The following is a 14,819-nucleotide window of genomic DNA, read 5'->3' on the forward strand; positions in this document are numbered from 1 at the left end:
GTTTAGAATTCATAAATTTCTTAAAACAAGTGAGATAATGTATGTAAAATGCTTAGCCAGAGGTAGGAACTAAACACTTTTTTGGTAAATGCTAGTTGTTATCATCGTTGCAATGTAGCAGGAAAAATATATTTAGTTATAATTTGCTAATAAAACAATTTAACTTACAATTTTTGTAATTATTATAGCTGTGAAACAATATTCTATGTATTAGGCAATATTCAGTTGGCCCCCACTGTAATAGTGCCCTACAGTATTTCTTGGATTTAATGCAACATGACTAGATATTTAAGTTGTATAATTAAAAAAATAGTAATTTAAATAAAAAAAAAATACCTAAAGACTCCTCCCCCGTACTTTCTGTTCTATTTAATATGTATCTTCTACAGAACTTTTCAGTCAAAATTAGCTCTGTGAGTCAATGTGGTAAAGTTATGTATTAACAATGGCAATTTAAAAAGATTATTTCCACCTGGGAGCCTTGAGAGGCTACCATGGGAGACAACCTGGGAGACTATCATGTAGTCAGTCCACTAATCATTTTTCACCAGATTAATTATGGTATAGCACCATACAATTACATTCCAATAATATATAAACTAAAAGGGAGCAAAATATTTTTAATATTAGATTAAAAATTTATTTATAAAATATGAATAATTGTTAGAAAGAAAAGTTAACTTTTCAAAGATTGTAGGATTTTAAAGGTAATAGAATAAACTTCAACAGAGAGGGGATTGGTTAACTTGATTTTGCTCTGCATGTAAAGCAGCCCTTAAAATGGATAAAGATACATAAGGATATATAAAGATCTATAAGAATATAAATATATACTCATATGTTTTATTATCTATACATATAATTATATATGTATGTATTTGTGATTATTATGTTTTTAAAAAGCAAGTAAAAAATACAGTATGGTTGTGGACAAAATAATAGCTTTACAAGTGGAGTAATCTGACAAAACTCTACTTTAGCCAGGTGATCAAAGTGAATATCAACAGTAATAAATCATGTTGATAGCATATACCCTTGATATGATGTGATGAAAATGGCACTTTACCTCTATGATCTTCCTTCCCAAAACTCATAACCCCAGCATAATCATGAGAAAAACATCAGACAAATCCCAAAGGAGGGACATCCTACAGAAAACTGTCAAGGTCATGCAAGACAAGGAAAGTCTAAGAAACAGCCAAGAGGAGCTCAAGGAGATATAACAACTAAATGTAATGTATCCTAGAGGGGATCCTGAAACAGAAAGATGACATTAGGAAAAAACTAAGGAAATATGAATAGACTGTGTCCTTCAGTTACTAATAATGTATGAATATTGGTTCAATAATTGTAACAAATGTACTGTACTAATTTAAGATGTTAATAATTGGGGAAACTGATGGGTGGGGGTAGGAGGTCAGGGAGAACTCTGTATAGTAACTGCTCCTTTTTTCTGTACATAAAAAACTGTTGTTAAAAAAAAGTCTGGGGCCGGGCGCGGTGGCTCAAGCCTGTAATCCCAGCACTTTGGGAGGCCGAGGTGGGTGGATCACGAGGTCAAGAGATCGAGACCATCCTGGTCAATGTGGTGAAACCCTGTCTCTACTAAAAATACAAAAAATTAGCTGGGCATGGTGGCGCGTGCCTGTAATCCCAGCTACTCAGGAGGCTGAGGCAGGAGAATTGCCTGATCCCGGAGACGGAGGTTGCGGTGAGCCGAGATCGTGCCATTGCACTCCAGCCTGGGTAACAAGAGCGAAACTCCGTCTCAAAAAAAAAAAAAAAAAAGTCTGTTAATTTTGAAAAAGTATGTTAAATGACAAAAATATAATAGTTTTCTTTTTTTATTAAAGTCTGGGAGATATATCACAATCTTACTAGTACGAACTTTGAAGGATGAGATTGTGAGATTTATTTATATTTCCCCTACCTATGAAAAATTTATATTGAACTTTTAGTCATTGTATTTGCAAAAAAAATAAATATTTTTATTTTGAAAAGCATTTAGGCCGGGTGCGGTGGCTCACGCCTGTAATCCCAGCACTTTGGGAGGCCAAGGCAGGTGGGTCATCTGAGGCCAGGAGTTTGAGATCAGCCTGACCAACCTGGTGAAACCCTGTCTCTGCTAAAAATACAAAATTAGCTGGACATGGCGGCTCATGCCTGTAATCCTAGCTACTAAGGAGTCTGAGGCAGAAGAATTGCTTGAACCTAGGAGGTGGAGTTTGCAGTCAGCTGAGATCGCACCATTGCACTCCAGCGTGGGCAACAAGAGTAAAACTCTCAAAAAAGGAAAAGAGAAGCATTTAGTGACATGTTCATTGTAAAATCTTTAAGGAATTCAAGTAAGTACAAAGAAAATAAGTCACCTTACAGTCTCTCTGTTTAGAAATCACACTAACATTTCAGGGTTGTTTTTTTACCTTATGCATGTTTGGTGAAATCTATTTTTATATAGATTTTATAATGTACCCTTTTGTGCCCTACTTTTCTCACTGAATTTGTCATGGATATCTTTGCATATTAGCCTTCAGCATAATTAGAAGTAAATTAAATATTTGGTACATTTTTATGGGTTTTGATACATATTTCAGAATTTCTCTAGAAAATTTATAGCAGATTATACTTCCACTACCACATTCTCAAAGTAACCCATAAACTGGATCCAACCAACATTTGAAAATATGGACACTCTTGTTAGAAATCCATTGCTTTTCTTGAAAAATCAGTAAATCTAGCAACATTGGGCACATTTTTCCCTGAAAACAATTGGCGGGAATTCAGCAGGAACTGCCCTAAAATCCCTCCTTACTCCTCAGCAGTGAGGCTGAGTGTTGACACTTCATTTTGCTCATATTTAATACTTTAAAAAATGGTTTTATTAGGAGAAATGTAAAACACTTCTTGTAAACATGTCTCTAACAAAGTGATAAAAGACAAGAGAGAGAAAACTACACTTAAATAAAATAGGAACATGAATAAGTTACTTTGTGGAGGGGAAGGACGTATCTGCATCGTTAATAGGTATGCAAAGTGCCTCTGTTGGATAAATTCTATAGCTATTATTTAAAAACAAACCAAACACATTTTTATTTGCATTATCTTCCTGGCTTCTATTTACTACTTTCATAGTATTTTGATGTTCTGTTATTGTTTATTGAGGAATTTTGAAGGAATGCTGCCTAAATATCCTTTATTATTAGCAAAAATATTAATATTAATATCAATAGAAATATTAGAATTAATTCATTATTATTATACTGACAGTATCCACTGTTGGAGCATTGTTAATGTCTTCTTGGATATTTGGGTTATCATTGTAGCTTCTTGACTGAATATTAATTTTATAATATTCCTAGCTATAGCATTATAATCCATTGATGACTTAGGAAGTTCATTTATTGAAGAACACAGGTTTGTTTATTGGATATACCAATAAACTAAAATTATGTTTTTCTTGTTTTAAGTTTTTGTTTGACCTTAAATTATTTTTTTAAAATTTATTTTGTATATGATAGGCGTTATGTATCATTTATAATTTTATTAAAGGAAACCTAGGCAAGGGCAGGTAGCCTTTTGAAATGTAAGCTTGGCAGCCCAATTAAAGGAAGTATTTCCAAACATCATAAATTTGATCATAACACAGGAGAAAAAAATAAATATAAGTTATACAATGATTAAAATGGTGATAAAACAATAGGACAAATCATTTGGACTTACTGGAAGATAAATGTTTAAAATATTTTAGTTTGATGTTCAAAGCATGATAAGGAAGTCAGTAATATGTGGTAAGTATGCTAACAATACAATATAAATAATACTTTGAGGAAGATAGTCATATAGTAGAATAAAGGTTGGAAACAAATGAGGTGATTTAAGTATAAGGAAAGTGTAATAGTATAAATCAAATATGGCCCTTCTGATTATAAAAATTGTAAGTTAGAATTAGGAAAATTTTGCATATCCTCTCAGAAAAAAGCAAGTACAATTGGAAGGGACATTTCCCATTGTTGGTTCAAAAAAGTTAACCCATGTATATTTTTCTCTTAGTACTTAGGAGTATCATTTAGGAAGGATGAAGCTCTTCATAAGTTTATGTGCAAATATTTTCAGGGCTACTAAATCCTTACTGATAATGTTAAGCATCATAAGATTTGACATTTGTTTGCCTGTAAGTCATCAAAAACTGTTTTCATATGATTCTGTGTTTTCATTTTTGTAAATGTAATTGTTGATTTGCAATAGCATATTTTCATGGGTTTTAATGGCCTCAAGTACATTCAGTGGAGATAGTAGTCAAATTTTGCAGAAGTCTAGTTTTCATGAACAGTTTTCCTGAAAGATTAGTTTTCTTTTGACTTCTATTGTTAAAATGTGGAGCTTACCATTAGCAGTTTATCTGAAACATGAATAAATTTCAAAGGAGAATGCTGTAAACTGTATTGACTTAAAATTGTCAGTGTTCTTTGAGGAGTTGTTATTAAATTAGGACACAGTAAAAGCTAATTGTACTTATAGTGCTGTTGGTTTCATTTTCCCAGGTTTATATTCTATGGTATTGTATGACACTTGATGACCAGATGGTGGACTGAATATTTTGTGAGGGACTACATGTGTGTATAATCATAAATTCGAAATGACCAATTGATAGTTGAGTGGTGTGTATCATGCAGCCATGCTTTAAATTTTGTCTCTTGAAAATCTACATGACAGCATTATTTATGAAAATACTTGCATATAGACTCTTGGTTATTTTATTGAAAAATCCTATTCTATGGAATGAAAAGGTTCAGCTTATGCTAGTTTATAGTTAAAATGAAATTTTCCTACTGAGTATTTATAATTTCTATAATGTAATGTTACATAACTATTCGCATATATTTATAAATAATGTAAGATACAATCATACATATATATTTACACATACACTTTTTAAATCAGGTACCTCGTCACCCATCTTTATCAAGCTTAGAAACATTAATGGTTTCACAGAAGTCTGAAATCGAGTATTTACAGGAGAAACTAAAGATAGCAAATAAAAAACTGTCAGAAAACTTATCTGCCAACAAAGCTTTCTCAGAAAAGAGCATCAGGACAAGTACTGAAGGAAAACATAAGGTATGGACATTCTGTCATTTTGTGAATTTGCCAAGGTGAGGCTGAAAAGACAAGAGATGAAGTTAAAAAACAAATGGCAGCATTTACTTCTCTGCCTACATTTTGGGAAGCTTTTGAAAAATATTATGTACCAAACTCTTGATAAAATATCTCTTAGGAATAAGGAGCTTTCCCTTTTTAAAGACTGAATTATATTCCCAAATTAGTTAATTTAATATATTATTAGTACTATAGCCATTTTGTCAGTAAATTTAACATTCTTATATTAAAACTTTTGATGTTTTCCTTATCTCTCTGATGTATGAATCTGATTAAAATTTTATTTTTAAATGGTATTTACTCACTTTTCTAATTTGAATGAAAATAAAAATATATCTAATATGTCTTTCAGATATGATGTTTAAAATACTGTCTCTTTGGAAAATAAAATGTTAAATGAATTTTAACACTAACTTCTTATATATTTTTATAGATTTCAAGGCATAGCAGGAGAAAAAAGCAAATTTTACAAAGCATGTTTCTCATTTATTAATGTCTCAATTTTTTTCTTTTTTTAGTATTTATCTCATATTTGTGTTATGCTGTAAAAGATTCTATGGAACGTTGACTATTATAAAAATTCTTTAATATCATGTAGTACATATGTTATTTCTAGATAAATCGAAATAACATTTTCCTCAAATTAAGAGCTTCAGCATATTTTTCATACACTTGTTACTTCAGCAATAGAGGAATAATTTTTTTTATAATGGGAAACCATGCTGTTAAAGTAATAGTTTTTGTTTCTTTCCATTTTTTCCTGTGAGTAGAACAAACTATCTTAATAAAGGAAGTTTTTAAAATTTGAACCATGTTTCTGTGGTACAGTTATTCAAGTTCTCTAAAATTATTAGTAATTTTCAGAAAATGAGATTTATTTATTAAAACATAACTGCCTTCTATATTTCTTGCCATTTTGAAGTAGTTTCACAAGCACTTAGCTTTATTTAAATGAAAGAAAACATTCCTAAAATTGAAATGCAGCATTACCAGGACTAATTTGATTGCTTACTCAGTTGCCAAAGTTTAAAAATATATTATGATTTCTGTCTGCTTTTAATAAAAGCCAAGAAAAAGAGGGGTATCTTGACGAAAATTTTCTTTCTTTTTGTAAGGCCGTGCAGTAAGATGAACACTGTGTTACCCAGCTTAATAGTTGCTTTCACATATTCTTTCTCCAGATTGGTATATGAAGCTGTACATAATATAAACATATTCTTGTCTCTAGTTAGCCACATTATAGTTAATGACCATATGGTCATTATGGTATAAGATCTACTGTCTGTTGTATTTATATTCCTCAAGCATATTGTTCCTTCAACTTCACAGTGTGTTAAACTATTTCAAAGGGAAAAAAATCCTTTCCCTCTTGTTTCTGGTTGTCCTATCAAGTGTAACCTTGGACCCTTATAGAGCAATTAGACCAGCCTCTATCCCCTCCTTTGTAATGAGGTTTCTTGCATTTCTGAGTCTATAACCCTTTAGTCTTCCCTAATGGGACATCATTATTCTGAAAGAAACAATGTAAATGTAAATGAATATTCTCATTAACGAGTCACAGAGAAACCTTTAGCGGTAGCACTGTGGTAATTCCGCTTGTTATTTCTCTGGTATTCCATGCAGGATTTTTTTCTTTTTTTATAATTCATTATTAGTATTCAAAATTACTTGTTCTTTAATTTTGCATGTCTTTCATAATCCAGTGTTCCAACTAGTTCAACCATGTCCTTGTTTTATTCTCCAGGAACCACCTGTGAAACGTTCAAGGTCTTTGTCCCCAAAGAGCTCTTTCACAGACTCAGAGGAGCTACGGAAGCTGAGAAAAGCTGAAAGAAAGATTGAAAACTTAGAGAAGGCACTACAACTAAAGGTGAACATTAAATCATTTCTTTAGTAGTAACCTTGCAAAGATAAAAATATATCAAAGTAAACATACAGTTCACAAATTACTAGTTGTCATTTTTCTTTCCTGAATGTAGTTGCCCGTATAAAAGTGTATAATCAGTTCATCTTTTTCTGAGGATTATAAAATAATATAAAATATTTGCTACTTGAAAACTAAATATTTATTTACTACTTTCAAGTTATTTGGTAATATTTTGTCTAAAAATTGGGAAAAAATTTCATATACTTTCTCAAAGACAAAAAATAGAACTGCTGCAAGTGGAAAGAGAATTTCTTGTTCTTTATATATAGTAAACATATAAAAATAAAGGTGAGTTTAAAAGCATATTAACCTAGCTCAGATCACTTACAATTATCCTTTATAGAAAAATTACATTTAGGCAAAATAAGAAATACATATATATTTTTCATTTCAGCTGAATTTGTCTCAGAACATATGACATTTAAATGAACATTCTACCCATGTTTAAGAAACATATATGTTATTGGTCTGTCTTTGAGAGCTTATATTAATACTTCCTAATTCATACTTTGTGAATTATCTTTCTCCAAGAAGTTGTTCATGCATATTGAACCCATTTTGTGTGACTATATTGAGGGCTTTAATTTTTTTCTCTGACTTTCATTCTTCATTTACTATTACCTGAAGCTGTGTCCTATTTGACGGTTAATCATATAATTCTTGAATAGTTTTATGACATTTTGTAAGTCCAGTGCTTTACACGTTATTAGAATTTGGTACATTTAAAGCTCGGATACTTTGTCGTATAATACAGATTACTCTTAAGGAGAAAAAGGTTTGGTTTAGATTATGTGTGTTCTAAAACAAAATAGGGTTTAGGAGTATAGTTACCAATAAGCTATGATTAATAATTTTAGTCTACCTTTCCATTAAACATTGCTTTAATTTATGTTTATACAGAGTTAAACTATTCTAAAACATGAAACATTTCTAAATGAAACTATTCTAGAACAAGAAAATCTACTGTTTCTACCAAAAATAAAATGTCCAGATGACCCCAGCTAGCATTTAGCCTACTTGAAATTTATATGGAACTTAGATAAACACCTAAGTCATTCTCTCATTCGTTTCCTCAGTAGCAATTACTGAGCATTGCAATTAGCCAAGCATCTTAGTAGTCACTTGTATAACAGGAGACATGTTGAGTTGCTATCCTTTAAGACTCTTTCTCTAGTTAAGAAGATATGGTAAGTAAGTAGTTAGAATCTTGTGTTAAGTGTAAATATGTGGTTAAGCACAGGATATTATGAGCATTTTTAGGGAGCCAGTCTGTCATCTTCCTCCTTTTGCATATATATATTTTTTCTTGAGACCAGTCTTACTCTGTCACCAAGGCTAGAGTACAGGCACCATCTCAGCTCACTGCAACCTCTGCCTTCCAGGTTCAAGTGATTCTCCTGCTTCAGCCCCCTGAGTAGCTGGGATTACAGGCGTGTGCTACCATTTGCAGCTAATTTTTGTATTTTTAGTAGAGATGGGGTTTTACCATGTTGGCCAAACTGGTCTTGAACTCCTGACCTCCAGTGATTCTCCTGCCTCAGCCTCCCAAAGTGCTGGGATTACAGGCGTGAGCCACTGCGCCCAGGCTTTTTTCATCATTCTTGAAATTTGTTTCCTGGATTCTCCAGAGAAACAGAACCAGTAGAATACACACACACAGAAACACATACATGCACATGCACATGGAACAATTATTTACTATATTTGTATGATTCCTTATAGTAAATTACATTACGTTATGAGATTTCGTATAAGGAATTGGTTTACATTATTTTGGAGGCTCAGAAGAATAAGCTCTACAGTTGCTCAGGGAATGCTATGCAGCATAAGAAAGAATGACATCCTGTACTTTGCAGCAACATGAGTGCAGCTGGACACCATTGTCCTATGTGAACTAATGTAGAAACAGAAAACTAAATATCATATGTTCTCATTTATAATTGGGGGCTAAATCCTGAGTGCACATGGACATAAAGAGGGGAACCGTAGACACTTAGAAACTACAAAAGGAGGGGAGCAAGGGCTATAACCTTCTTATTGGGTACTGTGTTCACCATCTGGATGATGGGATCGATAGAAGCCCAAACCTCAGCATCCTGCAATATACCCTTGTAACAAACCTGCACATATCCTCCCTGATTCTAAAATTAAAAAATAAAAAGATCCTCAGTCTGTGAGCTAGAGATCCAGGAGAGCTGATGGTATAGTTCCAGTTTGAGCCCAAAGACTCTAGAACCAGGAAAATTGATGGTATAAGGTAACTTGAAATCAGAAGGCAAGAGAAGATGGATGTCCCAGCTCGAAGGCAGGCAGAGAGGAAGGAATGTTTCTTATTCAGCTTTTATTCTATTCAGGCTTTCAACAGATTAAATGACTTCCATCCACATTGGAGTAAGCAATCTACTTTATTTAGTTTACTGATTAAAATATTAATCTCATCCAGAAACATCCTCACAGACACACCTAGAAATATAGTTAACCAAATATGTATTTGGGCAGTCAAGTTGACACATAAAATTAACTGTCACATATGTCATTCAGTAGTAGCAGATCTCTACCTGTTTACCTCAAGAAATCTGTAAGACTGACAGTTTGTTATTTTTGGCAGGAAGAAGAACAATTCAAAGATATTTTTACATCTGTTATCTTTCCATCCACTTCTTGAATTCCTTGTTTCAGAAAATGTCTCAGAAGGATTATATTAATTTATTTCCTCATTCTTTTTTTATGACAGCAGCTTTCTGTGATGTGATCCCAAGTTTATGTTCAGAGTAAAGTTCTTTTTTTCCACAAAATTTCTTTTTTTATTTTTTATATTCATAGTTTAAGTCAATTGATGATAATCATGAATTTCAAATATATGTCTTTTAGCAGATTTTCAAGATGAGGAAAAAAATGGGAGCAAATACTTTTCTTGTATTATATCATTTGGTAGGAAAGGATTATTTATTTTAAAGGAGCTATAAAAAAGATGCCATAATCAAGAACATTTAGCAAAAGAAGTAGGTAAACAGAACCTGTAGAGTAAAGCAATTCCAAAGAGAATAATGGACCCCAGAGTAATTGACTTTACTCTAGTAAGAATAAATATCCCATTTAGTGAAGACCGAAGACTTCATTCCAACTCTCCTTTTTATGCTATGGTTATACTTATTGCTATTACTAAAGCACAAGTGGGTATAAAGTAGTAGTTAGTAATATTTCCTAGTGCTGCTGTAACAAAGGTCCATAGCTAGGTGGCTTAGAACAGTACACATTTATTGTCTCAAAGTGATGGAGGATAGTGAAGTTCAAGATGAAGGTGTCAGCAGAGTTGGGTCCTGAGGACTGTGAGGGAGAATCTGTTCCATTCCTCTCTTAGTTTCTGGGAGCCTCAGGTATTCCTTGCCTTATAGATAGCATTGTCCTTGTGTCTTCACATTGTCTTCCCTCTGTGCATCTCTCTTCCTTTGTCTATATTTCTGTTTTTATAAGTGTATCAGTCCTGTTGGATGAGGGCCTGTCTGATGATCTCATTTTAACATGATTACTTCTGCAAATATCCTATCTCCAAATAAAATCACATTGTGAGATATTGGGGACTAGGACTTCAAGATACTTTTAGATGGGGGTGGTGGGGCACAATTTAACCCATAAAATGTGTCTTATAGTTTTTAAGATACGTTTGTTGATTTTAGTGCTCCTTTTGTAGACCATTACTTACTGCATGTTGACTTTTTGTCATGGCCTTTGGTGTTATATGGAACACTGCTCTGGCAGAAGCATGGGAGTGTGATAGATAAAAATATTCCATGCTCAAATGATTATTTTAAACAGTGGATTAAAAGGTTTCTCTTTTTTTGTGAGCCTTTAACAGACTCATGAGTTGTGAATCTATAGAAAGGCATAGACACATCTTTTCCCTGATTTGGTTGGTTATATTATACCTGTTAATATTAACCAAAAGACTGTTGTTGCATGAAAAATACTGTTGGAAATGCTGAAATAAAGACAAAAGACATGCTCCATGGCACAGTAGGTAGCTTTAGGGTCCCAAGTTGATTACCAAGGTGTATTGAAGAATGAGAGGGACAAGTAAGTTTCAGGAGTAGCCCATGGAACATACACTTTGATACTTTGAAATGATGCTGTTTGTTCTATCAACAGTTAAGTTATGCACATTAAAGGATTCTTGTTATGAATTGTGTATAAATATTAACACAGTATCTTGCTGAGCTTACGTTTATGGTTAGTTTTTTGTGTTTTCAAGATAGGTGATCAGTGCTGTAACAAACAGCCAGTAGAAATGGAAGAAATGGAAGCTATTTGTATAAAAATCCCACCCTTGATCCTGACTTGATTAATGTAGTGCTCTAACAACTTATAAAGTATAATTTGGAAACCAGTGCATCAGAGCTTTATGAAATCCACAATAATCTTGACTAATGTGGTGAATTTCTGTTTTATTGACTTTCATGCATTTGGCAACTTGATTCTATTAGTACTTTTCAATGTTGTTTAATAATATTAGTATGTCTTTTGAATACAAGCTATATGTCTTTTATTTTTCAATGGCCTGGTACACATCAACTTTATACATTCTGCTGAAATTAAACATCTGTAATGGAATCCTTGGTATTTTATAAAAGGTTTTTGGCTTTTTTTTTTTTTTGACTTCTTTGAAACCTTGCTTTTATTTTCTGAATATTCAGCCACTGCTTTATGAACAGTGTTTATGCTTTTGGTTTGCCTTATTCTCATTAAGAAGCCTTTGTCCAAACCAGAAGATTAGATAAAAAATTAATTATGTTTTTATGAATTTAGAATTAGAATTGCAAAGATCTTTGAGGAAAAAGTCAGTTGATACAATTTTTCCTTTTTTCTATTTCCTAATGTTTCATTCATTCATACTTGTTTATACACAGAAAGAGCCTTGCTAGGCACGATGACTCAGGCCTATAATCCTAGGAAATTGGGAGGCCAACATAGGTGGATAACTTGAGGCCATGAGGTAGAGACTAGACTGGCCAACATGGCAAAACCCTGTCTCCACTGAAAATACACAAGAAAATTAGCCAGGCGTAGTGCTGCACGCCTGTAATCCCAGCTACTCAGAAGGCTGAGGTGTGAGAATCACTTGAACCCAGGAGGCAGAGGTTGCAGTAAGCTGAGATGCCGCCAATGTCCTCCAGTGAGTCTCTGTCTCAAAAAAAAAAAAAAGAAGTTAGAGCCTCTAGTTTAGCTAGTTTAAATGCAAACTCCAAAGAAAGTACTTAGTAAATGTTTTATGAATTGATTTCATTGAGTAGCTGCCAGTGGAATATTTTTGTGTGTATCCTGTAGGAAAATGTATTAATTAGTGGTATAAAATACATTTTTCAATCCATACACTTGATTTGTTATAAGATCTTTGGTGGTAATATTTCCCAAATAAAGTACTATTATTTTGCCTTTGCCTATTATATGTCAAAATTTGGATCATAATCCAAACTACAGTTAACCTGTGTTTGTTAGAAGGTTATAAAGAAAGCATTTAGATATTTTGAAAAATATTTCCTTTAAGATATCCAACTTTTGATGGATGGCTTCAGCTGGATGTATTCTGGCAGTTTTAAAATGAAGAAATGTTTTTCTTTGAACTACATCTATCTATCTTAGATTTATATTTTTATAAAATTGTACTGTCTATTGCTGAAGTAGGATAAAAGAACAATAGTCTCTAGAACTAATTTAATGCATGATTTACACTTTGACAACAGCATTCCCAAAGCATGAATCTTTGGATAAAACTGTGTTTTAAAAGAATTATTCTTATAAAGTATGTCTATCCAATGATTTGCAAATGATATCTAGTTGAGTTTTATTTTTAATTATTTAGATTTTAATAATTTTATAAGAATTATGTAAATACCCTATTGTTACATATAATAAATTAAGAAGCAAGTGAAATTAAAGCAGAAAGCTCATCTGTAAAACCATTTTTGTAAATTATACTTTAAGTTCTGGGATACATGTGCAGAACATGCAGGTTTGTTACATAGGTTTACACATGCCGTGGTGTTTTGCTGCATGCATCAACCTATCACCTACATTAGGTATTTCTCCCAAAATGTTATCTTTCCCTTACCTCCCCGCCCCTTGACAGGCCTGGTGTGTGATGTTTTCCTCCCTGTGTCCATATGTTCTCATTGTTCAACTCCCACTTATGAGTGAGAACATGTGGTGTTTGGTTTTCTGTTCTTATGTTAGTTGGGTGAGAATGATGGTTTCTAGCTTCATCCATGTCCCTGCAAAGGACATGAACTCATTCCTTTTTATGGCTGCATAGTATTCCATGGTATATATGTACCACATTTTCTTTATCCATTCTGTCATTGATGGGCATTTGGGTTGGTTCCAAGTTTTTGCTATTGGGAACAGTGCCTCAATAAACATACATATGCATGTGTCTTTATAGTAGAATGATTTATAATCCTTTGGATATATACTCAGTAATGGGATTACTGGGTCAAATGGTATTTCTGGTTCTAGATCCTTGAGGAATCACCACACTGTCTTCCACAATGGTTGAACTAATTTACACTCCCAACAACAGTGTAAAAGCGTTCTTATTTCTCCACAACCTCTCCAGTATCCGTTGTTTTCTGAGTTTATTATGATCGGCATTCTAACTAGCATGAGATGGTATCTCATTGTGGTTTTGATTTGCGTTTCTCCAATGACCAGTGATGATAAGCTTTTTTTCATGTATTTTTTGGTCACATAAATGTCTTCTTTTGAGTGTCTGTTCATATTAAAATATTTGAAATTCTCATGAGGAAAGAAACTCAAGAAATTACTTATTTTACTTTGAGAAACACCATTTATAGTCATGTGCGTGTTTTCTGAGGACTAAGAATTTTGTCTTTATAAGTTCATTTTATGTTTATCTTAAAATGACAGTTGATCTCATGTGCTATATACATTTAGAAGTAGTCAACCATGCCACACATGGTGGTATATACCTGTAATTGCAGCATTTTGGGAGGCTGAGACAGAGGATCATTTGATACCAGGAGTTTGAGACCAGCCTGGGCAACATAGTGAGACTGTCTCCACAAAAATAAAATTAAAAACTTAGCTGGGTGTGGTGCTGCACGCCTGTAGTGCTAACTACTTGGAAGGCTGACATGGAAAGATTGCCTGAGACAGGAGTTTAAGACTGCAGTGAGGTAAGAACACTAGCCTAGCCTAGGCCACACAGGGAAGCCCTGTTTTCAAAAAAATAAAAGTAAAAAAGAAGTAGTTGATTACCATTGTTTAAGTTAGGTGTTGAAACAACAAAGTAATGTTTGGATGGCTTGTTTTATAATCTCTTTAAGAGTAGTAAGCCTAGCTTTCTCATTCCAGTTCTTCATGGTACAATCCCAGAAGGTTAAACTATGCTCCTTCTAACATAGGTTCAGTCTCATTGTCTTTCTTATATGTAATCTTTGTGCCTTACTACATTTTAATTATGAATTCTTGTGCTAAAGAATTGTTCTTACTCCGATTAATGTTCTTATACTAATTATATTTGCACTTTAACAAAATAATCGTGGTTTATGTATAGATAAAACTTTATGCTGAAAAAGAAAACAATTAAAAATATGTAAGATAGGCTTATGAACGTATATTAATTAACAGGTAAATGAATGAAACTATCTTAATGGTAAAATTTTCAAATTATGTGATCAGCTTAAAAAATACATTGAGTTGAATTTATGAAGCAAATGTA

At 32.9% G+C, this 14,819-nt stretch overlaps 1 protein-coding gene across 6 annotated transcripts in view; it reads left to right on the top strand.

Moving 5' to 3' along the window:
* CNTLN (centlein) overlaps positions 1-14,819 on the top strand; it is a 338,923-nt gene that overhangs the window by 161,429 nt on the left and 162,675 nt on the right. For all 6 annotated transcript variants that reach the window (XM_017545934.2, XM_017545930.2, XM_017545932.2 and 3 more), the window contains exons 9-10: positions 4,942-5,118; positions 6,902-7,027. In XM_017545934.2, coding sequence (XP_017401423.1) covers positions 4,942-5,118; positions 6,902-7,027 — 303 coding nt within the window. The remainder of the gene's footprint in view (positions 1-4,941; positions 5,119-6,901; positions 7,028-14,819) is intronic.

The sequence above is a fragment of the Cebus imitator genome, unplaced genomic scaffold (assembly GCF_001604975.1).
Source record: "Cebus imitator isolate Cc_AM_T3 unplaced genomic scaffold, Cebus_imitator-1.0 Scaffold183, whole genome shotgun sequence".
In the NCBI taxonomy this organism is placed as follows: domain Eukaryota; kingdom Metazoa; phylum Chordata; class Mammalia; order Primates; family Cebidae; genus Cebus; species Cebus imitator.